Genomic DNA, 24,287 nt, shown 5'->3' with positions numbered 1-24,287 from the left:
CCTGGGGCTCTGGGCTCCACTTACTTACCCCCATGCTCACCAACAGGCATCCCAAAGAGCCCTGTCTCTTTGGTCAATATTTCTTTGCAGGTGGGCAGCAATTCCCCCACCTGCCGGCCAATGTCCAGAGAGGATGTGCCAGGATAAAGTACCAGCCATCAAAGCTGCTCTGAGCACCTGCAATGAGATGACAGATTAGCAACCACAGTGGAGACAGGATATATGAAAAGGTGGGTGGATATTTAGAGCTGCATACACCTTCCCAATATCACAGGACCACAGGACAGCTTCCCAGAGAGCACTGAGTGGATGGCAAGGCACATGAAAGGTGGGTCACTGTATAAGACAGGCCGCTTGAGGTTGTGCGGGACACACATTTGAGGTATGATGCAGCAGGAGTGTTCGTAGTCCCCAGACAGGCTTGGAGAGCTGTGTTCAGATGATGATGATGCAGACAGAGGCTACAAGTCAAGAGTTGAGACATGCAGCAGTCACAGGTATGAGAGAGGACCCAGCCAGCATCCGTGAGGCCATTCCCTAGCTTCTTGCCCAGTCTTGTTTTACGGGTCTCTCATGCTGCCCATGCTGAGGCTTCTGGTCATCTCCTCCCAAGGCTGCCTCCTGAAGGGTATTGGTCACGCTCACCCCTTCTGACCACAGACAGCCTTCCCTGATGCTGCACATGGGCCTGCGGGCACCTGTGGGCACCTACCAACCCGCCTTGGACTACCAGCCCCACCAGCCCTCTACCCACTAGCACACACACTGGGAGCAGAGTGGCTTCTTGGGACTCCCACTGAGGCCATGCAAGCTGTCCTGCTTGCCCAGACCTGTCCCTCCACCTTCCCCATCTTGGTCCCTGGAATTGGAATGCTGCTGGAGCAGAGGATGCTTTGTGCTGCTCCCCCTCTCACCCTTTGTGCCCTCCTGCTTCTTCAAGCGATCTGTATCAAGTGACTCATATGCAATCGTCCTGTTCTTCACTGGCAAAGCAGAAGTACTGAACAAGGAGGGCTACCAAAACCGAATGCAGGGTGAATATGTCAGGGAGCAGTGCCCTGAGCTTGAGGCTCTGAACTCACCGCATCCTTAGCGTGGGACAGCCAAAACCAATCCCAAGACCTCTTCCCTGGAAGGTGTCCAGTGAACTAAAATCCTTTACTGCTTCTAGCCTTGCTGTCCCCAGAAAATAACAAACATCCAGAGATGGTTCAAGAGAGAGAAACATTAAAAATCAAACAAACCACAAATTGAGTTACTAATATATCTTCAGGCTTCCTATAAGGCCTCTTTCTGGATGCAGAGTGCTAGATAAGGTGTAAATCCAGTAGATTGCCCACATCTGCCAAACCATGAGCACATCAGCTTGCACATCTGCACCTGATGGGAGGTCAGGTTTCCCCGTTGCGCTTCTGTCAGTGCATAGCATGCCAAGAGAGTGGGAAGGTTGGAGCACAAAGTGGCATTTCAAGGAAATCCCCTTCCCAGCCCAGAGTGATTTAAGCACCTAACTCTTCCTTGGGAGCCTTTCTAAATTTCAGGCTGATTTGCCTCTGAAGACCCAATCCTGTAACCTTCAGTGCCCTCTGGGCTCTGGAGACTGCTGGTATTTCCGGTTTGGAGAGGTCACCAGGTGCTGATGTCCTTGCGCCCTAAAGCACTCGCTGTGCTGTTGGGCACTTCATCAGCTCCCTCTGAGATGGAGGGGCAGTTGGGTTCCCCTGGGGTTTATGGCAGTAGGACTTCTCTCCAAAACCGAGGCTGGTCATGTTGCATGATGCAGTTCCTCCAAACAGCATGAAAACAGCAGTTTCCCTATCTCTTCCTCAGACAAACCCACCACTTCCCAGGAACCTGCACTGAGGCAGCCCAGCCAATTCCTGACTTAGCCTAGCTGATTGCTAAAACCTGGAGAAACAACAGAACTGAGGGATAGGGGGTAAATGATACCTACCTGATACGGTTGCATCTTACCCATCTTAATTAATCACATACCGCTGATTACCAGGCACCTCTTTGGTTTTCCCTTCTCCACAAAGGTGAGAGAGGTATTTGCACCTTTCCAAGAAATCTAAAGTCCTGCAGACATCCAGCAATCGCTCCATGGAATCTCCGCTATTTGCTGTGAACCCCATGTCTCCCTCTGCTTTGCAGACACCTCTGTAGATGGAGCTGATACTACATCCCCGGCATTGCCAGCACAGATGTGTCCCAGCCACTTCTTTGCTTTTTTATCTTTTGCTTTTTATCTTTATTTTTACAACCCCCATGGAAGGAGTCAGTGCTCAGACTGGGGAGCACCAACCTAGCACAGGGCTGGGACCCTCTCTAGGGCTGTGTCCAGGGCACCTCTCTGCTGGTGCCCTCACTAGCTGCCTTGGTGCCTTGCCCAATGGCACAAGTCAGCTGGGACCTTTCTGAGGAGCCTTCTCTTGAGGACAGAGTTTGGAGCAGGGTCAACACTGCCAACCTCAAGCATTCAAAAACCACAAGTCAGACGTGAGGATCAGGAGACTGAGCCAAACGTCCTGGGAGCTCGCATGCTTCACTGGGCAATGCACCTGGGTTTTTTCCTCCTTTGCCACCTTCCCCAACAACCTCCTAGCCTGCTCCTAGCAAGCTCCCAAGAAGCCTGGGAGCCCCAGTACCTTCATTGCATCAAAAAAAATGGATTTTTTTTTCCTGGTCCACAAGAAAAAGTAACGAAAGGGAAAAGCCCCTACACTCTACAGGCTCATTCCTCACTGCCAGGGTGCAGAGCCAGCCTGGAGCCCTCTTGCCTCATCGCCACGGCAGGAGTGCCAGCAGAGGCAGGTCAGGTGTGGGCACGGCGGCATGATCCAGCCGTTTAGGGAGGCGGGTGCTGTAGAGGAGACTGGGAGAAGCACAGCCTTGACATGTGAGTTGGCTTCTCTCCCCCGCCCCGGGGAGGGAGCGTGGAGCGGAAGGCAGCGCTCCTTCCTCCCGCGTCCCAGAGCACGTTGCACCTCCACGGCAGCCGGCCGTCGGGATCGGCGGGAGCATTGCTCGTCCAAGCAGCCGCGGTGCTCCGAGACACAGCTGCAGACGGAGGTAGGGCTGGCGTGGGGACGGGGACACGGGAGGCTTCAAGGAGTGAGGGTTGGCGGATGCGCCTGGCATCCTGGTGCCTGACACAGGGCAGCTTCTGTCTTTCCCTCTGGATTGCACCCGTGTCCTTGAATGGAGTTTCCTCTGTCTGAGCCTCAGAGAGGAACAGCCCAAAGGGCATGGCCCAAGTTTGTCCGTATGGTGATTCACCGAGCACATCCTCGTGTTCAACACCGCAGTGCAGCAGACCCAGGCTTTTAAAATAAAAAAATTTCCCAGAAGGAAAAAAGCAAGAGTCTGGACAGAAGAGTGGAGGCCAAGAAAGGACAGAGATAGGCCCAGTGATCTGCATGCATCCTGCATTTTGTCCCATCTGGGGACACACCTGACCATGGCAGACCAAGTCCCAGTGACTCTGAAGTTACTTTGCTCTGAGATGTTCCTCAGGTAGATGAATGGCTTCCCAGTGAGCTGCTTGAGCATATGCACAAATAGGAGATGTGAGGTGCAAAGACAGAAGGGTTTCCTGAGGAGCTGGCTTCTGGGTGACGCTCACCCCAGGCAACCTGCAGTGCTCAGATCAGCGCAGGTTCTGCACTGACACAGCTTGCCGGGTCCTGCTCTGGGATCTGCCACGGACGCAGGCAGTCGGGATGCGCGTGCGCACAGCCCTGCCTCCGGGCCTGTCTGGTACCGGCACTGCTTTGGCAGAAGACAGCTCTGTGGGGAAGGCTGTGCCATGTGGAATTGCAGTAGAGGAGGAAGGACACACAGCGAATGCCAGCAGCTGTCAGGGAAGTGATTTGTTCCTCTCTCGGCTCTTTCAGTGCAGATTTCCTCCTCTTCTGGAACCGTGATGACCCCTTGGGATGGCTCCTTCCCCTTCTATCCCACCATGAACGCGAATTTCCCTTTCGACACCACTCAAGCTGTCATCATTTCTGTCTTCTTCTCTGCACTGGCCACTTGCATCATCATCCTGCCAGGGATCCGGGGCAGAGGGGTAAGTGGAGGGGCTGGAGTTGCTGAGCCCTCTTGTCCATGCCAGCTGCAGCACATGGGCTTCCTCCTTCCCTGCCTTTATAACTAACTTGGGAAGCAGATATGACTGAGGGCCAGGGCCTTGGAACATTTTAACCACCCCAGGGGTGAGCTCAAACCTAACCCGACACCTATCCCATTCCCCGGAGGCCACACACCACAGTCCCAAATGTACAGGGATCCGTAAGCCCAGATGTGAGCTTAGCAAACACTTGGTGAGATGGGGCTATGAGCAAGCCAGAGTGACTTCACAGGAAGAAAAAAAGCCTAGGTGAGGCACCATAGACTCATTCTGCCTCTCTGGAGCCCTGAGGTGTGTGCTGTGCATGTCACGGCACCATCTGGACGCTCGCCTGCCTTCACATACGGCTCCGGCACATACGGCAGCGGCAGCCCAAGAGGGATTGTCTCCGTGATAAGCTAGGCGGGTGCCTGGGTTTGCAATGGAGCTGGCAGAGAAACAGCTCCTGCCATGGGGGATGTTGCAAACCTTGACAGCTGTTTTTGTCTCTGGTCGAGCCCAGCTGTCAACACATGTAAAGCTTGTAAAATTGCAGAAATGTGAGTTCAGGAATATTGAAAGGGAGTGCTTCTGTCCCTCCAATAGAGGGATTGGTACAGCTTTTACATATCAGCTTTTTTTTGGACCCTTTTGCTCTGCCTGGATCCTCCTGGAAGGAGCTGTGTCTCGCTCCTACACCCGGTTGCCCCACAAGACTCCCAAGCCATGGGGATTCACTGGCTTGCAGAGCCTCATGAGCTGGCATTTCTAAATGCCATGCTTGGGATTGCCTTCTGCATCAGAAGATCTGACTGGTACCCAAAATCCGTCTGGAAGGTTTTGCCAGAGACGAAACCCACTGTTTTTTGAAGAGTGATAATGAAGTATCATATTTTTTTTTTTTTTTGAAGATGGTATCTTAACTTAGCAGCACTGGGCTGCAGGTCACACATCACACCCCTCACCTGAACTTCCTTGCTCCTCCTGTTTGTACCATGTACCTCCCTTCGGGAACAAGGTCAAGGAATGAAGTGGCTGGTCCCAAGCTCTAACTCCTTGCTCTCTGCTGACTCCTTGCAGCAGTTCTTCTGGTTCCTGCGTGGGATAACAGGCCTCTTCATTGGAGCCGTGGTCCTCAGTGAGTAGAGGGGTGCGATTCATGGGTCCTTGAGCAGCTGGCAGCAGGTGGGGAAGCACAAAGACAACCAAGATACGGAGGTCCAAGGAGGAAGGTGGGAGGAGGAACAGTTGGGTCCAGCTGTCAGGACTAACTTGCAGAGAAGACCAATGTTTTTCTTTGCCCAAAACCTAGTCCAGCAGGGTAATCAGCAAGCAGAGGGAAATGCAGGCATCTGGTGGTAATGTATTTGCAAAAAACTGTCAAACGTCTCCTCTACAAAGGCTGGTCAGATGCAAAGATTATCTCTGGGAACTCACTGAAAGCCTCCTGTTCTCTGCCAGGTGACCCAAAGATGTTGTTTGGAGAAGGACCAGTGTCTGCACAACAGCCTCATTGTTTCTAGCACCTGGGGCTGAGCTGGGCCTTGGGAAGAAGAGCTCCAGCTGCTCTCTCTGGGACACAGCTCCGGATTAGTGGTGGGGAAAGAACTGTGGTTTCTGCCATACATAAGAGGTCTTCAGGGCTCACAACCCAGACCTAGCCCTTGGGATGAGGTAGTTGAAACTCAAGTCACAGTCACAGCAGGTGCTTCCAGCGTATATTGTCACTAGACGTCTTGCCACCAGGCCGTAACTAACCCTTTCAATCTTCACAGTGATACAATTCACAAGAGACTGGGAGAATGGCTGGGTGACAGCAAACACTTCCTACAAGTCCTTCGGCCATGCTATGGTGAATGCAGACATTGGGCTGCACGTCGGCCTGGCAGGGGTGAACATCACGTTGGTGGGTGAGTGCCTCTTGCAACAGGAGGTGAAGGGGGACAAGCTTGGCAGCAATGTCCTCCGAGTCTCCACATTGACAGATTTCAGAGCTGCCTCCAAGACATTAGTCTTCCTCCTCTGCCAGGAAACCCAGTGAATCAGGTCAACGAGACCATCAGCTACAATGAGCACTTTGCCTGGAGCTTCGATACAGATTATGACCACAGCTACAACAAAGGCCTGGAGAAGGGGCTGCCCAGTCCCATCCTCTACCTGGCAGAGAAGTTCACCTCACAAAGCCCCTGTGGTGTGCACAACCAGTATCGCATCTCTGGCCACTATGCATCCCTCACGCTGTGGTAAGGCAGAGCAAGAGGTCTCTGGTTGCTGAGAGTACTGAGGTAGAAAGGGCAGAGTAGAACAGAGAGTGCATGGGGGAGTCACTGCCTATCCAGTAAAACCATGCCAAAGTCTTGGCCAATATTGAGGATCAGTCCTTTCACAGAACTAGGACTGATAATGCTTAGCCTGACCTGGTTACCTGCCCTGGAGTCATTATTCACATTCTCTACCCCAAAGGATAAAATTACAGATGTATTGTTTGGGTGTTATGATGCACACTCCTCTCCCAGGCCATCTCGATGAAGATGCAGTGCCCTCCTAAGAGTGCCCTTGGCATGCATGACATGGAGTATTGGAGAGCAGGCTGGTCTGATAAGAGGCTGTTCAGAGACTTTCTTGTGGTATAAAACAGAGACGGTCTACTGAATGCTGAGTGCTGTCTCCAAGGGTGGAGATTCTCCTGTCCACCTCTCCAGGCCTGGTCCAAGCACTCTACCAGGCTCATGAGGAAGATTTTTTTTTTCTAAAGTCCAACTAGAATTTTGCTATTGCAGGTGGCACTGTTGTCTCTTATCCTTTCACTGTTTGTCACAGAGAAGAGTCTGACTCCATCCTCTCTACAATATCCTTTCAGGTCTGGGGAGGCTGAATGGGGTATACCCATCTCCATGAGGATTTGGAGAGACCTGACTCTAAGCATGACACTTTCTGCTCAGTATTGTGGGTTTTTTTTTGTTTGTTTTGTATTGCTTTTCAGGATGGCCTTCTGTACGTGGCTCCTTTCCATCTTGCTCTTCTCCATGCCCATTCTGCTCTATGGTGGCTATATGCTCCTGCTCACTGCAGCACTGATGCTCTTCTCATTGCTCTTCCTCTTCACTGCGAGGAACACTCCAAAGTGTCCCATCCAGTTTGGCCCAGCTTCCCTGAAAACAGCTTACGGCAGATCTTTTTGGCTGACTTTAACAACAGGTTAGTGTTCCGCTTGCTCACAGGGCGCTTTTTCTCCCTTCCTGTAGAAGCGCTGCACTGTCAAGATGGAGAGCTCCAACAGCACCTTTTCCTCCTTCCAAAAGTGATCACACAAACTGATTATGTTGAAGTCTTCTCCATATTCCTCATGAGGAAACTCATTCAGGGCCTTGTCCTATTGGTTGTTGAACATCCCCATTGGCTGGAGATCCAGTCTACTTTTCAGGACCTGCCCCATGGCTGTCTCACCCTTGAGGAGCATATTTTTGCTTAAATCATATTGAAATTTCCTGTGTTACAGCTTACACTGTTGCTTTTCACCTTTTCACTGCACTTTTGAGAAGAGACTGCCTCTTTTCTAACAGCAGAAGATGGCAATCAGATTCCATGGAACACTCCTCTTTTCCAGGCTGAATAAGTCTGGCTCCTCTCCACACACAGTATCCTCCAGCCCTAACCATCTTGGCCTCCTTCCCCAGTTTATTGACTACTTTCCTGTACTGCGGAGCCCAGATCAGCCACAGTGTCTATTTGTGGCCTCACAAGCACCAGATGGAGGGGACTAATCACTTCCCTTGACCTCTGTTATGATGCCACGTGCCCACTGGGCTCCCAGCCCCAGATCCTGGTCTGGATGATGCTGGGACACCAGGGGAAGCATGTGCAGAGAGTTAGGGGCACTCAGTGATGAGTGTGTCCATGTTGTGTTGCAGGACTGCTGTGCCTCCTTCTGGGCCTGGGTGTCATCGTCCTCAATTCTGTGCAGCCAGAGAAATTGCAACTTCTCTTCAACCTGGATGACAGGGATGGAAAGGGAGAAGCAGCAGAAGAGCGGGAGAAGTCCTTCTTGCCAGCTGATGCCAGCACTTCTGAGCAAGACATGCTGATGGTCCCTTTGAGCGAACTTTGTGAGGTGACAGTCACCAAACTGTAAGGTCCAGGTGTGAGAGGGCACTGCAGAGCGAGTGAAGCCCAAGAAAGCCCCACTTTCCTTCTGCCCCTTTGACCACAGCACAGGGGCAGGGCAGGGCCCCAGCTTGTCCTTGCCCTGCTCCTGTCACAGCTCGAGGCCACGTGCCCCCAGGACAAGGCAATGACAGCTGGGAGGCCCAAATTCAAGAACCAGCCCCAAACCTCCAAGAGCTCAAATGGTCAGAGTCCGGCTGATGATAATGTGCAAGCTTGGAAAGGTCTTGAAAATAACAGTTTTCCCTCGTTTTATTCTTGCTATTCCATTCACCAGCAGCCATGAGAATTTTTGGTGTAACGAATCCTTGCCCTGTTCCTGGCTGTCCAACTACAGACACCAGGCTACTGCTCTTCCACTTACTCCATCTCCAACAAACACTGAGAGTCCTCCCTGAGATGCAGAGTCTGAAAAAAAGAAACTAGAGATAAGCATAAAAATTAACCAAAGGAACCCCCTGAGAGCACCCCAACCCCAGAGGCCCTTGAGCAGTCAGGGGAATCTGCCCAGGGATCTCTACTCATCAGCAGGCAGGACAAGCAAGCAGAGCTGGGCCCTGTGGCCACCAGGACGCCCCATGTGCAGAGTTTCCTCTTGATGAATGATGAAGGATAGATTGGCAAGAAGGGCAATGACTTAGTGGGATATTGAAGGTACCAAATCCTGGAGGCATCCAGATTTCAAACCAACCTAGAATCCCACACCTGAGGTTCAACATGGGCAGCAGGTCAGAGGTGCATTGGGCTGGACACTGGACTGGAAAAAAGCACAGTCATTATTTGGGTTTGGGTCCCTACTTCTCACAATGCTTAAAAACCATAGGGACACCCTAAGAGTAGCCTAGGAATTTGCATAGCCAGACCTCAGAGGAACACTGAATGATCCACTCACCCTGCAAAGGGCTGGGAGCAAAGGAACAGGCACCTTCCTGCCTTGTTCCCTTCTCTGGGCTCTGTGCAAGACTCAGGATGCAGACTCACATATCAAAGATCATCAGAATGGGCGATCACAAGCCATGAGTCACCAGTGTTCTTGCAACCCTCTGAAAGCCAATGTTTCAGCAAGAAAGAACAAGAGCAGAAGAAGGGAACAAACATGCTATCTTGCTTCAGAGAGTGTCTGTAATTAATCAGAGGTGGGCATCATACTCTATCTGAAAGGCTTGATTTCATCCTGCTTACTTGTGAAAACTTAACTGTGCTGTGAAGAATGAGAGGCACGTGCAGCCTGGATGCAGCCACCCAATCCAGCTTGCCACATGCTAAGACATGTCTTGGCCATTTGTGTGGAGGGATGGAGGGAAGTGAGCATGAGAGCAAGTGAGAGGCTTGTACCCCTTTAATTCTGTGCAGATCTTGCAAAATCTCTTTTTTTTCTATCTTTCTCCTGTTTTGTACTTACATATTTTCCCCTCTGTCTCAGTGAAATAAATTGGGCCTAGTCTTTCTTTTGTCTATAAAGAAGGTGGACTTCTGAGACCTGGGATGCTCCCTTCCTTTGGCCTGGTAGCAATAGGATAGGGAAAAACTCACTGGCAGAGCTCTTCATGTCCAGACATGGTGCAACTGGCTGAGGCAGGGCTACGGAGTCAAGATGACACATGATAAATGGGGTATCAAAGTATTCCCAGGCAAGCACAAGCAGGCTGAGCATGGTAGGGAATTAGCTCCTGCAGTGACTCTGGGCATGAGGACCCTTTGGTGGGAGCAGCTCAGCAGGAAGGTTTGCAAAGGGATCACACCGTGGGAGGTCCTCTGTGGAGGTGCTCAGGTACAGCAGCCTGTCCCACCCCACTCCAGATGGGAGTCTTCAAAGGGTCCTGTCCCACCCCACTCTCATCAACAGTCATTTAAAAATGTGGCCAAACTCCTTGAGCTTGAGAGATTTCAGTTGTGTTGCTCCCAAAGGCGTGTGCCAAGAGAGGCTTAAGCCTGATGATGAATCAGACCCCAGATGCTAACAAAATCTTTTTATTTTGCTACTTCTTTTATTTTCAATAGGGGAAAAAAAGAAATTCAGCCAATCTAGGCCTCTATCTTTCCCAAGCATATTCCTCATTTTGCAGCCCAGCTTGGGGGCAGGAGAGGGGTAGCTCTGGTGCCTAATAAATGTCACAGCGGCCACGTGCCCCAGGGTGACGAGTGCCTCCAGTTTCGAGGGGGACCATGACCTTCATCAAGCTCCAGTCTGCTCTCCAAGGCACACACAGTGCTTGCTCCATTTGCCAGCACAGGCGCTTTGGTTAGATGCCAGATTCCCTCAAGGAGACAGGTCAGATCTGGGCAGCATCGGGCCAGATGCAACCTGGGCTGAGAGCCAGGGATTCACTGACAATTATTTTTATGTCTTGTCCAAAACAGTTTAGTCCAGCCAGGAAAATGAACTGGAATCTGTGTTTCATGCAGGTGAGTCCTACAGCAGCACTGCTTAGGGTCCGTATAAGCACAACTGTCACAGCGCGTGTCAATAAGCTGCTATAATAACATGCAGGGAAGCAAAATAATCATCCCTGAGCCAAAGAGGAGGTTGCTCAACTATGTAATCCCCCAGGAAAGGTCTCTGGACCACCAAGCCTATGCCTTTGCAGTCCCATACCACCTGCATAGCAGCTCCCATAAGCTCCATAGGGCCTCTGATGTCCACACACACCCGTGAAGCGAATTGGGCCGGTCCTCAGCCTCGCGGCTTGGATGGTCACTGCTGGGGACAGGGTGTTGAGTGCGTCTTAGCAACAGCTCCTTTCTCCTCTGCCAGTGTCAGACTGAGAAAGACAAGGCCACATGCAACAGGCCTTGCACATGTACATCCCTCAGCCACATATGGCCACCTTCACTTCAAAGGGGGACCTGGAGAGGCCCTGGAGTAGCAGCACTGGGCAGTGCAGAAGGAGCACAAGGGCAGGAAGGAGAAAGTTGAGGCTCGGAAAAGGAGGTGGCATTGCTCTGGTTGGCACCTCAGCGGGTTGAGCACTGCTGGAGGCCTCCTTCTGCTATGCTACACTTGATTTTTTAGTGCTTTCTCAGAGGGAATTAATGAAAACACACGGAGGGATGCAGGCAAGTCCTGAATCACACGCTCTGAGATCAGCTCAAGGGCGTGGAGAAAGCAAAGCACAGGCGTTGCTGGGAAAGGAGGTCGAGCGTGACTGCCACAGAGAAGCTGGAAAACCAATGCCAGAATCCTGAGGGTGCCACAGGAGCTGGCAGAGCAGCCCTGCCACTCCGAAACGTGCTGAGGTTGCCTGTCTGAGGTGGGAGCAAGCCTACATGGAGCAAACCCACCAGCCTTTAGGCATCTGAGGAGGCTCCAAGCAGCAAGGGAAGAAGTCCTCTGCCCGGACACACTGTAAATCTCCTCTTTCGGGCCTGGTCCCATTTTCCCATCCAGGACAACCGATCTCGTCGTTCTGACCTCACCAGGCTGTTGCTGGAAAATGTATGTCTCCATGAGCAATACAGCATGTGAAGGAGTCTCCGCATTGCCCCATGGTTTCCTTACAGCTGCTCACCTGGCCCCATGCATGTCAAGCTGCAGAAATCCCTTTACGTGTTTCTTGGCAAGCCAGCCAGGCACATAGCGAGCTGGCCCTCGTGATGGTGATGAAGTGCCCTAGGTGAATACAGTTTTATGTCTTTTTCCTTTATTTGGGTTCATGCCTCTGTATGGCATATGTAATAAGCCAGAGCTTTTCTTCCAGTAAGGACACTACCAGTTTCTGGGGGAAAAATCATTCCTAAAGGCAAAATATGAGGTTGGAGAGGGATAGAGTGCCAGATGTGGAGACAGAAAGAATGGGAAACACCCCAGTTCCCTATAGCAGTTTCCCAGTAGTTTCTGGGCATGGAATCTGCCCCATATTGGTTCTAAAAGCTTGTGTTTGGTATAGCACCTTCCAGCAAGGCACCCAACTCTGACCTGTGAAGGCTCAAGTGAGAATCTTCCCTCCCAGGGGAGTCAACCCATTGCAAGTTCTGTTCCGTCAACCTTACGGCTTTTGTCCTGCTCCTTTGATAAATTTAAGTGTATTTTCAGGCTCTCTCACAACACCATGGTGTGCTGCCCTACAGCAAACATGGTTCAAGGGTCTAGCTTAGTAGGTGCCAATAAATCTAGCCCCTTTCTGGAGGCACCTCTGCCAGGCCAGCATCACCCAAGGGAAAGATGCTCCTCCTTGGAGCTCACAAGTGGCCACCTGCAGACAAGCTCCTGAACGTCCATTGGAGAAACTATTGCAGAAAAGCCCCAAAGTATTTCAGAAATGCAATTTTGGAAAAAAAAAAAGAATAAAGACAATAATTCTCAACAATAAAAAACAATGTAATACAAATACTGTGTGAAAGAAATAAGTAGTCCAACTTAGGTACAAGAGGTGTTTTCTTTCCCATAGATGGAGCAGAAAAAAAAACCCCTATCTCTTACAATTTAAGGGGACTAAGGCTGCTAAGGTATCAAACATTTGGCTATGTCAGTCTCCCTTTATCTGCTGGAAATACAGTCTTAGCAAGCCTGGTCCCAGAGCCCATCTTTTATTTGTAATAACATGGCTTTCTGCACTTCATTTCTTACCCTGCCTATAAGCAGGTTTGATCTAACTTTTGGCATCTGGCTTGGATTTTGTGGTGAGTCCAGGTGTCACAAGTTTTTTCCAGCTGTGCAGATGTAACTAATTCATCCTTTTCTGCCTTTCCCAGGGCACTTTTTTGGCCTATGTTACTACTCTTCTTGTGTAATAAAGCCTAAGCTGGGAAAGAATTTTATGAAAGTCACCACATCACTGCATTCCCCCTGACAACCTCCATCAGGTGTTTACTCAGGCCTCATTTCTGGAGCAGATTTCTTACTCTAGCTCATACAGCATCCAGCTTAACAGAATTTGGGTCTGTGCCTAGCTTTTCTATGTTCACCTAAAGGTTTGCACTAAACATCAGTGCTGGGCAGGTTTATCCTGGCTTTTGGGATCTCCTGGGTACACCGCAAGAGAAGTCTCAACATGAGCTTGTCTTTTAGCATGGGAACCAGCTGCTGGAGGCTCACAGAACCACATTGTGGCAGGATGAGGAGCAGGAACGAACACCGCTTTTGGGGACAGAGATCCCTCATGAATGCTCTGCTCTGAAGGCTGCAGAGCTGCGAGCTGCTCCAATTATGAACTCTCGGTTCCCTGCAAAGTCTGCCCTCTCCCAGACACCACGACCAGGGAGATGCAGCTTTCAAAGATACTTCTCAGCAAGTCGCCTTCCCAATAGAATGTGTGCACACTTTGGTGGTAGCTGGCTGAGGAAATGGGTCTCTGTGGGGACACCAAGAATGGTTTGTGCTCTGCCCTCTTGGGCTTGCTCTCACTGAAGTATTGGGAAAAAAAACTTCTCCTAGATACTTTCAGGGCCATGTGTGGAGGGCTGAGGAGGAGACAGTGTATTGTTCATGAACCGCTGGTTGACGTACACTTCGGTCATCTCTTGGCACTCCTCTGCTTCATCCACATGGAGATCAAAGAAGGTTTTCAGCAGATCCAAACTGAAGAAGTGCAGTGTGACAACAGTGACCCCAATTATGAAACAGAGCAAGCCTGGAAAACAATATGCTTTCAGTGAGCACTCTTGTGAACACCAGCACGTTCCCGATCCTACATCCTTCATCTGATAGGCCCTCCAACAAGGTACTATATCTTCCCTTGTAGAAGATTGCCTTCTTCCATATGTGGTGGCTTCAACTGTTGTGTTGAGCATCATAAAACCTACAGGTATGTGTTTCCCACTCCCTTCCACCCTCTTTAGATGGAGAAGGTGCTCCACATACTGCTAGCCCTCTCCACATATCCACCAGGATCTGCTTTGTCAGGTACTGTCTGGGACTTGATTCCTGCAGAGCGCAAGGGACTGCACACCTTGAGCTATCTCACTCCATTTCTGTGGGAGAAAGTGCTGGGACTGTTATGCCCTGGTGTAGCTTGCTGTGCTTACCAACCGCCAGTGTGAGCCAGAAAGATCCTCCATAGACTATGTGAAGGGATGCCGACCCAAACTTGATGGCACACATCGGGGAGTTCCTCACAGTGGAAAAGGAGAGCAATGAAAAAATCATGAAGGCCCCTGTGACCAGGACCATGTAACCTCCATAGACGAGGGCAGGCATGGAGAAGAGAATGTTGGAGATGAGCCAGGAGCAAAAGGCCACCCTGGAGACAAGAGAAGACGAAGTGATGAAGTGCACAAGTGCCATGGACTAGGATGCTCTAGGTAAGGTTTTAGAATCTGGGGTCCCCATAGCAATATGTGATGCTTCTCCAGGCTTCCAAAGATACCAGCTCCAACTCCCTTCCATGGGGATGTGTTCCTGACATGATCATCACATCATGGAAGGAAACTGCACCACGTTCCAGTCTCTTCTGTGTCCTGTCCAACCCCAGTGGGGTTCACCTGCAAAGAGGACCAAGACCATCCCTCTCACCCTCCCAAACTCCTGCTCATCCCAGAGGTATGACAGCAGACCTTGAAAATGCTCCTCCACTCCAATGGCTTTCTTCCTGCGATTACCTATCTCTCACTGGTGCTGGATGCTTAGGGACAAGAGAGCAGGACCATCCTTCCCTTATCCTTGCATCCCCCCTCCTCACACCAGAAGACCAAGGCTTACCAGAGAACAGCTGACGTGTAGTGGCCAGAGATGCGATACTGGTTGTGCACGCCACAGGGGCTTTGCGAGGTGAACTTCTCTGCCAGGTAGAGGATGGGACTGGGCAGCCCCTTCTCCAGGCCCTCATTGTAGCTGTGGTCATAATCTGCATCGAAGCTCCAGGCAAAGTACTCGTTGTAGTTGATGGTCTCATTGACCTGATTCACTGGGTTTCCTGAGAGAAGAGGAAGACTAAAGTCCTGCTGTGGCCCTCGAGTTTGAATGTTGCCACCTGGGATCACAGGCATCCTGATGACAACAAAGGGCCAGAAGCAAGGCCAGTACCACTGAGGCAGTCCACAAAGGTCTTAGAGACCTTCCAACATCATGGCCACCTCATAGACCCAGGCAGGGAGATCAGACTCACCCACAAGCGTGATGTTCACCCCTGTCAGGCCGACGTGCAGCCCGATGTCTGCATTCACCAAGGCATGGCTGAAGGACTTGTAGGAGGTGTTCGCTTTCACCCAGCCACTTTCCCAGTCACTTGTGTACTGGACAACTGCCAGGAAAAGTAAGTTGGAGCTGAAAAGGGGCTGGTCTCAGACCTTGGCTGCTCAAGGGGGATTTCAGGCAAGTACAGACTACAGTGTTCACACCGTGGGACTACAAGGGAGTGAAAGGAGGGCAGAAGAGCTGACTCAGCTGCAACAACATGCCTCAGCAAGCTCCCCGAGCTCTGACAGAATTCATGTCCTCCTCTCACAGAGCATCCACTCCCCTAATCCCGAAGAAAGCTCAGATCCTCAAGGATGACCCTTGCAATTAGATTCCTCCTTGGGAATCCTCTTGAGAACTTCCTTGCAGCCTCCACACCACAGAACACTTCATGGCCCCAGGACAGAGCTCAGAAATGAGCCCATTCCTGAGACCTGGGACCAGAGGTGTTTTGTTGCTGAGTATTAAGCTCGTGAGTAAGAGGTCTTGATATTAGTGATTCGTGAATATCACTGTCAAATGGAGCTGGAGAAGGGTGGCAATGGCTGTTACAGTTCTATTGGTCATTTCAGTTAGGTAAAAAACCAAAAACTTGAATCATCTCTTGTCTATGTTTTCAGAACAAAAGTGTCCTTTTTTGAAATATATTAAGCAGTGGACTTAACTTTCCAACATTGAAATGAGCTGAAAATGAAGGTGATCTCAGGTTGCTCTCATGTTGAAAGTGGCCTTGTAGTCCTGCCTGAAAATGAATTCAGCTGAGGATTCAGCTCCCTCCATGTCTGTGAGAGCACTGATCCAGCAGCAGTTCTGGAGGAGCATTTTCCAGGTACAGAGTCATGTGGGCCCTGCTGCTGCCAGATAATAATCTCGACCTTGCCTTTAAGCCAACTAATTCCTCCTGTGTGCCCAAGCAGCACCCGACTTCCTCCGTGTAATAAAAGCGGCACTGGATGTCTCTCCAGGGCTGAGCAGGTTGAGGCTCTGGAGCATAACTGTGACCTCCACCCCTTCATTGGTTGGAGCCTGGATCCGTGTCCGCAGTTCTGGTTGCCCCCCACCCCGTCCCATAACATATGGACCCCCTTAGATGGAGGGTGGCCATTACATACGGCCCTGGGACCCCTGTGGCTGCTGGTAGGGTCACACATTTGGTCACAATCTGCCCCTTCTTTTCTGCGAAGCTATGGAGTTTCGACGACTGGGTTAAGGCTGGTTACTCCTCACCCACTGTTTTCCCTCCCCTTGCTTCATCTTTCACCTAGATTCCCTGTCCCCAGTCTGGTCCTCATCGGTTTCCCCATCAGTCCCATTTACCCCAAAACATTTCCCGGTTTCTACTAAATCAAATACTCTCCCTCATCATCTCCTCCTGTCTCACTCCCTGGAAAATCCTTTCCTTCCCTCCAACTTGCCTGTATTTTGTTTCAACCTGCTCTCCCCATGTCACTGCCAAGCTTCTTTCGCCCTCCAAACTTGGCTGGCCACAGTCCGAGCTATTCATCCGTGCTCCCTCTGCACCAGGGAACTCAGGACAGGAGCTCAGCTCCATCTCTCAAAGGCCGGGAGGATACAGTTCATCTAAGCAAGGCAGTTTGGCCTCCTTTGGACTGAGCCAAGTGCCCTCTCAAGGCGGGCACGAGCAGCTCCAAGTGCTCTTAAGGCCCTGCTCAGCACTGAAGGGGTAGGGCAGACCCTGCAACCAACCATGGCTGTGATCACCGATGCTTCCCAGGCACAAACCCTGCCCTGGAGTTTACTCCTTCGCGCACGGGCCCACCCTCAAAGAGTTGTGCAACACTTACCGACAATCACCACCCCAATGACGAGGCTGAGGAGAACCCGGATCAGCCAGTACAGCCTCTGCAGGGAGAGAGGTGGGACTTCAGGCATGGGTGAAGAGCTGCAGCCATCCTCCCACCTTACCCTCGGCCAGTGAAAGCCCAGCTGCGGTGTGTGGAGGACCTGCAGCTCTTCTCATCTCTCCAAAATATGAAGATTAGGCATTTGGGGGTTGTTTTTGTTTGTTTTTGTTTTTCCAGGGAGAAGGGTCACGCACCGCTCGGCCACGGATGCCTGGGATGATGATGAGGAAGCTGCAAGCAAGCGTTAGGAAGACGATGATCACTATGATGGTGCTGATGTCGAAGACAAAGCTCTTTCTTTGTTGAGGGTAGAAGGGGTAGACGCCATCAAAAAGAGTCATCCCGCACCTCCAGGAACCTGTGAGAGAAGTTGTCACAGGAGGCCCATCTTGCCTCATCTGCTATCCTGCTGGGTTGTCTGGAGCCTCAGGGGGTCTCCAGCCCCAGTCACCTCCACCCCATCTCAGCTCTGGAACAACCAGCTGCAGGAAGTTCATCACCAAGCACCCCAGGGGGACAAGGAAATGTAGCACTTGAAGGAAAATGGCATGATGAAATACTGCACAGTGGAGAAACACGCCACCCAAAGCCCTCCCGGCAGGGGACAGGAGATGCCTGGGGCAGAGCTCGGACAGCCTGAAGGCCTTGTGGCAACGTGGGAGAACCACAGATTGTGCTTTTGCTGTGGCTTGAGGAGCTGCCCAAGCCCAGAAACCTGTTGAGCAGCTCCTCCCTGGACAGCGCAGGGCCTTTGCCACCAGCAGAAGCAAGCAGGGCTTTCCATTTTGCAGTGTACCCTTAGAGGAAGTCTCAAGCCAGCAACCACTACTCCTCCACACTGGCACACGCAGACTTTTTTCCAGAACAGTAATGAGCTACTGAGAACACTGACTTCACAACAGCAAATTATCCCAGCCCCAGGCTATCACGGGGAAGAACAAAGCCTACCACCTCCACCCTCTCCCCTTTCTTGAAAGAAGCTTCTCTTCCGACCCTGCAATGGTTTTGAGAGGAGGGACTTGGATGATTTCTGCACAGAAGCAACTCATCTCTGACATGGGGCCAAAGAAGCAAGGCTCCTTGATAGCCTATGAGCATCAGGAGCAAATCTCAAAGCTATCGGGAGACTGTTGCATAACATCAGATGGCAGACTCAGCATCTGATTGATTCCCAGATTGAATTCCCAGCAACACTTAACTTGTAGCAATTACAAGACTGCCCCATTTCTCCCTCGATCTTTTCTGCCAGAATCAATTGCACGTTAAGTCCTTTTGTTTTGCTTATTTAATAGCATCTCCACATGAGACTGCCCTGGGAAGCCTTCAAAAGTCAGAGGATGCCAGAGCTAATATGACTCATGACCAGACATAATTTCATGATTTCCCGACATGAAGGAATTGGTTTCATTCTCATTTTCTGCACACAAGAATAATTGCATTTTTTAGCTAAGATCCAACCGCAAATGATTCAGGCACAAAATAGAAAGCCCAAAATGCTTAGAAGTCGGTGCAGAATATAATATGCATCCCAAAATAATCAGACCTATACAGCTGAACTCACTCTTCAACCCATAAAACAACATTTGCTTGCAGAAGATTTCCACTGAGAGCTTAGACCACCGCAGGAAACAGGTTTAACAGAAGAACATCTAAAGTGGTCCAGCTTGCTACTGATCTGGAACTGACCTTAACCAAACCCTTTGCTTGAGTAGCAGGGCTCTCATGTACTTAAAAATCTTGTTCCAGGTTATTCTGCTAGAGCTTATCTGTGCTGTTTCACTGGAGAACCAAGCTCAAAGAAATTTAACCTTCAAGGACCATTTTCTCTAGGATTACCTGAAAATCAGGAGTCGTCTTTGGGTCCCAATAAAAAAACACCAGACCGAAGCCCAACTGCGAGGTCTCCAGCCCAGCAGATGCGATCGCAAGCCCTCAGACCTGCTGAAAGAGAGGGATAAGCAAACATTTTAAGCCTGGGACAAGTTAAGATGTGATTTCTTGAATTCTATCAGCTTTATTATTTCTTTGCCCAGATTTCATATGAGATGTAAGGGGAAAAGGAAGGATTACCAAGTTGGTATTGCCCCGAACGTAATTAAATTAGTTTCCTTTGTAAATTAAAGTGGATAACAGTACATGGGAACTGAAATATCTGAGCGCGACACGGAAAACGTTGCTTTCCTTCTCCCAAGCTGAATTTTCAGGTAGTATCCAGGGGTGTTGTGCGACATCTGGGAACCGCTGCTCCGGCTATTCCGGGTGGGAAACCACGGGTCCAGCGGCCATCCCGGCGGGAGGATGCTCGGCGAGGGGCACCCACCCCGCTTGCTCCCCTCGCCGAGCATCCTCCCGCCGTCGGGGCAGGACGGAGCGCCCCGGCTCCGCGCTCGTCCGGAGCCGGGGAGCCGCGAGCGGAGCGGGGAGGCCGGGAAGGGCTGGGGGCGGCTCTCACCTGCGGGCGGCGGCGGCGGGGAGGCTCGGGCGGCCCCGGTCGCGCCGCTCCGCGCTCTTATAGGCGGCGGCGGGCGCGGAGCCCTATGTAAATGCCGGCGCGGCCCGCCCCGGCGCACTGCGCCCGCCGCGCCGGTGAGTGCCCGCCGCGCCGCGGGGATCGGGGGGGACACGACACGATATGACCCCACGCGTGTCTCAGCGGGGTGCGGGGCCACGCGGGGAGCCGCCTGTTTGGAGGGTGGATGGGTCCCAGGGGGTCCTCTCGCTGTTCTTGACTGCCCTGGGTGGAGGGGTGCTGCGCGGGTTCCTTCCTGTGTGGAGAGGGCTTGGGACACGCGTGTCTGTTGGTGGGATGAGTTTTGCCTCCTGCGTGGGGGACGTCGGGGATCGGGGCCGCGTGGGTCCCCGCCTGTGTTGGGGGGGGTGGTGTGGGCCACACGTGGCCCCATCCACGAGGCGGGGGGGAGCAGAGGGGCGGGGTCACACGTGGGTGGGAAGAGGCCGCATTCAGGCCTGTCCCCACTTGCATGAGGGACAAGGGGAGGGGGAACATGTGCATCCCCCCACCTGTGCTGGGGATAGGGTGAGATGTGGCTGTGTAGGTCTCTGCCTGCGTGTGGGTACCGCATGCCACCACCTTTGTGGAGATGGGGCCGTGAATGGGGATGGGGACCATAGAGGGGGTTGGGAATAGGCTGTGCTTTCTTGTCACGGGACTGCAGAGTTGGGGCTGTGCAGGTCTGTGTCCTACATGAGTATGAGGCTGGGGTAGAGGGGGCAGAGTTGCAAGAAATGCACGTTCCTGCCCTTGTGGGCTCAGAGGGCTGGTAGGACAGGGCCAAATGTTCCTGTCCTGTATGGGCACAGGATGCAGGTGGGCACTGCGGTGGCCCCAGGGCACTGTCTTTTCCCAAACCCCAGGGCTGGTGGGAAGAGCCAACAGTTCCAATCCGTCCCACCATCGGTTGGGTGAGCCAGAAATAAGTTAATATGTGACCAAGAGGGTCCCTTGGCTCAAGGTTTGCCAGAAGCCTTGAAACTGCTCTCCTTCACCTGCGCAATAACACTGTGCACTGCCACAGGACTGCTGGTGTCCCGGGATAGATTAGCGCGGGTCACGATGCTGTTCTGCACCTGGTGGACTTCATAGTCATGCTGATGCATGCTTCTGAGATGAGTCTGGATGAGTAGAGATGTCTGGATGATGAAGCCCCAGCTCTAGGGGAAGCCAAACCTGCTGAGATCAAGTGGAGCTGGAGGTCCTGTCTCTGGGGCAGACCGTGTGTTCATGTTCTCTGCAGCAGAGAGAACATATTCCAAGAAGTGGAAACTCTGGGCTTAAGATAGGGCCCAGGTATTCTCTCTGGGAGAAGAGAGGTCTGGAGAAGCTGGGGCTTTGGTTTCACTGTGCTCAAAGGGACAGAGTGACTTTTGCAAAGTGACACAGGAAACCTGTTGGCCATCTGCTGATGAGCTGGAGAGTCCTCCAGCTCATCCATCAGATTTGCAAATTTCACAGGCAACTCGACAAGTCTGAGGAAAAAATCCAAGCTTGTAAGTCTTTCCCTCAGCAAGCTGTACCGTGGGCTCCTGGGGCTGGTTCTGTTTCATTATGTCAAGAAGCCCCTGAGTGGTTTGTGAGGTGCCTGGGGGAGCAGACAGCTGCTTCTGGAGAAGCTCAGCACCTGGGTCCTCAACACATGGAGAGAACAGCAGGGAGAGCAACACTGGAGCTCCCAGGCATGGGAAAGGAGCTTGTGGGACAGCTAAGCATCACCCGTGAGATGTTGATTTTCCTTGGACGTGGGATCCCTAGCCTACCCTTTCCTAAGGGTATTGTATAAGGAAGCTCCCAGTAGTGGCTGGAGAAGGTCTGAGACAGAGGAGACATGGTGCCAGTGTCTCCCCATGTGAGCAAAACCTGAGCTTTGCTCTGGAGAGATGCTCCAAGGGAAGAGAAATGGCTTGTGTGAGTTTTGGTTGGGAGATGGACCAAATAACTCATGGGAAGACATAGCTGTGAAGGCAAGTGGAGCTAGTGTAAGAGAAGTTCCCATGTCAGATATCTAAAGTGTTGTTGGTAAAGGATCTCAGGAGTCTCTAGTGCAGCTTGCTACTTGGAGAAGGACCATCGTGGAAAGCCTTCAAGTCTGGGACTGACCGGGCAGTGAGTGGGTTTTTGGTGCTAGGAGATACGAGGAGCACAAAAGACCTTGCGTGTAATTTCATGACTTCCTGCTTTGAGAGTAATTCTTTTATCTGATGAAATGGGAGCTTTGGTCCGGGAATTTTAAACCCCTTCCCTGCTTTTTTGTTTGCTTGTTTGTTTTTAATGGAGATCTGCAAGAAGAACCAAGGGAAAGGAGATCAGGTGCTATACTGTGACCATGGCTATGTGCTTCGACTTTAACACCACATTTCCTGAGTGACTTTGGTTAATTTCCTTCAGTCCCCAGCTCTAGATGGGGGTTGTAACACCATCTTATTGCATCTTGTGGGGCAGGAGGTAAATTCCGCTTTATGGGAATTCCCTTCCTATGGCATGGGGGGTTGCGTAGACCTCTGCATAGAAGGAAACCACAACTGCCACAGATTGCTCAGGGTGTCTCCAGCCACCCAGCCCTTCATTTTGGTTTGAGAAGGTCGCAGGCTGTCTGAATGGAGAGAGCTTTCTGGTTGGAGGGTCCCACATGGTGATGGTGACTAGGTTCTGTCACTCCTAGCAGACATCCCAAGCACCTCAATACTTCACCCATTGGCTAAATGTTCATGTTCCTCCTATAGGATGGGACTAACCAAGCACCTGGGTCCCATCAGCTGCACAACCCAAATCTTGTGGCCACAAGACCATGCTCAGCAGAGACAGAAGGGATGGAAGATCTCCAGGGCCCCTTGCAGAGGGAGATGCTCCAGGAGGCTAGGAATGACTCTGGGGGTCCAGAACCTCTGCCTAATGTTGCCCTCAGCAGCTCTGCAGTTTGCAGCAGCTCGCAGTATAGCATAGACCCTGTGACCCAGCAAAGGACGTGTCCAAATGGGTTACAAGGCCCATGCTGCCGAGAAGCTGAAGGACAGCCCGGGGCCGTACAACTCTCCACCAGCTCTGCTGACACATCGTGCTCCTTGAGCCTGCAGGTTTTGTTAGTGAGAAAGAGTCACCTTGGAGCAGGCGTGAGTCCCATGTCCCTGCAGAGCCCAGCATGTTGCTTAGGAGGTAAATGGAGGGGAAGCCAGATCTGAGGATCCAGTTGGCAAGGCCCTGTGCAGAAACCCCATTGCCAGTTGATGGCAATGTATATTTGTAGCTTTGTGCCTGCAATGGAGCCTCTGCCTTCACTGCTGCGTACAGGCCCTTCAGCAGGTATTTAGATACTGATTTAATTTTTAACAGAGTTGCAGAAAAATAACGAAATGATTTGCCTGCGATGTATTGAGTGCGGGTGAGCTGTTGGGAAGCTGGAGGAACAAGGAAATATTGGCTCTTGAAAAACATCTTGTTTTCTAAAATGAAAGAACGAACTTGGAGAAATCTGTGACGGAAGTGAGTTTCACTGGTTGTATAATAGGCTCACCACCTGACAGGCATCCTATTTTACAAGTAAGGTTAACTATGAGCAAAAAAAATGGCATTTAATTTTCATACTGTTCCATTTGGAGTGTATTTAGTGACTTGTATGTTCTAATTTGTGCCACTGTTAATTATAACTGAAAAATCCCTGAGGGGATTCCTAGTGAAAGGACAAAGACTGAAAGGATCGCTTCAGGCTTGCAACAGTACAATATAGAAGAAGCTGAGATGTTTGACACACAGAACAGGAACCCATACACTCCTGTTCTTTGTGAAAGACAGCTCACAAATATGATGATAAACTTTGAATACACATCTGCAGCGCTGCTGCATACCCAAAATGTTGGGAGGAGGGACCAAGAGTTTAGTATAAAGCGCTATTCTGGAGTTAAATTCAAAGTTGGTGCTCCTTTACCAAACTGCCTGCATTTGCCACCAAACTGTGGCAGCATTTTAGCATCTTCTCTGTCTTTGAGAACAAGGAAAACATGGACTTTGCTGCATGTGTTGGGGAATCCCTTCCCAGTCAGGAACTGCCTGAAGATTTACAGGCTCAAATCCCCCCAGTGACATTTGCTCTGGCTCCAGGGTCTTTGTGGAGAATAAGATGGGAAAGTATCATGAGAAAGTCTGGTCTTGAGAGCATTTTGTTGGGCATTTGCAGGGAGTTTACAGCTGTTTAGAGTTCAGTTTCAAGCTGATGCAGAGATCTTTAGCTGCACTATTAAGCTGTACTATTATGGTTTTGGATGCTTGACTGCATGCTGAGGACATTCCTATCATGTTACCAGCTGGATATCTGAATGGGATAATGCACACTAAAGGTACCAGTTTCTGTACTGAAAAGCCTATTTCCATTTCAGAGCTAGCTCAGCTCAGTGGATGATCAATGTGACCCTAGAGGTAGAGCTAAGAGCAGGTGATACCCCAGGGCAGGGGTATTGGTCCTGCTACAACAGAAGGATTCCCATCTCAGTCCAGTTGTCACCAAATGACAGAGCTTTCCCAGGG

General features: G+C 51.1%; 2 protein-coding genes across 2 annotated transcripts; one reads left to right on the top strand and one right to left on the bottom strand.

Annotated features, from left to right (window-relative positions):
• Positions 1-3,925: 3,925 nt before the first annotated feature.
• On the top strand, positions 3,926-8,293 carry DUOXA1 (dual oxidase maturation factor 1). Its single transcript, XM_010227631.2, has 6 exons — positions 3,926-4,072; positions 5,192-5,249; positions 5,887-6,021; positions 6,141-6,354; positions 7,095-7,309; positions 8,023-8,293. Exons 1-6 carry the CDS (start codon positions 3,926-3,928, stop codon positions 8,241-8,243), a joined length of 990 nt encoding a protein of 329 aa, XP_010225933.2. The 3' UTR covers positions 8,244-8,293.
• Positions 8,294-13,645: 5,352 nt separating this feature from the next.
• DUOXA2 (dual oxidase maturation factor 2) lies at positions 13,646-19,152 on the bottom strand. The gene is made up of 7 exons (XM_010227650.2): positions 19,091-19,152; positions 17,449-17,612; positions 17,195-17,252; positions 15,319-15,453; positions 14,913-15,126; positions 14,240-14,454; positions 13,646-13,845 (listed from the first exon to the last, which is right to left on the bottom strand). Exons 2-7 carry the CDS (start codon positions 17,593-17,595, stop codon positions 13,646-13,648), a joined length of 969 nt encoding a protein of 322 aa, XP_010225952.2. The 5' UTR covers positions 17,596-17,612; positions 19,091-19,152.
• Between the last annotated feature and the right edge of the window lie 5,135 nt (positions 19,153-24,287).

This window comes from Tinamus guttatus, unplaced genomic scaffold (genome assembly GCF_059628265.1).
Source record: "Tinamus guttatus ecotype Peru unplaced genomic scaffold, ASM5962826v1 Tinamus_guttatus_pri_ptg000942l, whole genome shotgun sequence".
Taxonomy (NCBI): domain Eukaryota; kingdom Metazoa; phylum Chordata; class Aves; order Tinamiformes; family Tinamidae; genus Tinamus; species Tinamus guttatus.
The sequence above is the reverse complement of the archived record's forward strand: the minus strand, read 5'-3'. Positions and strand labels throughout refer to the sequence as shown.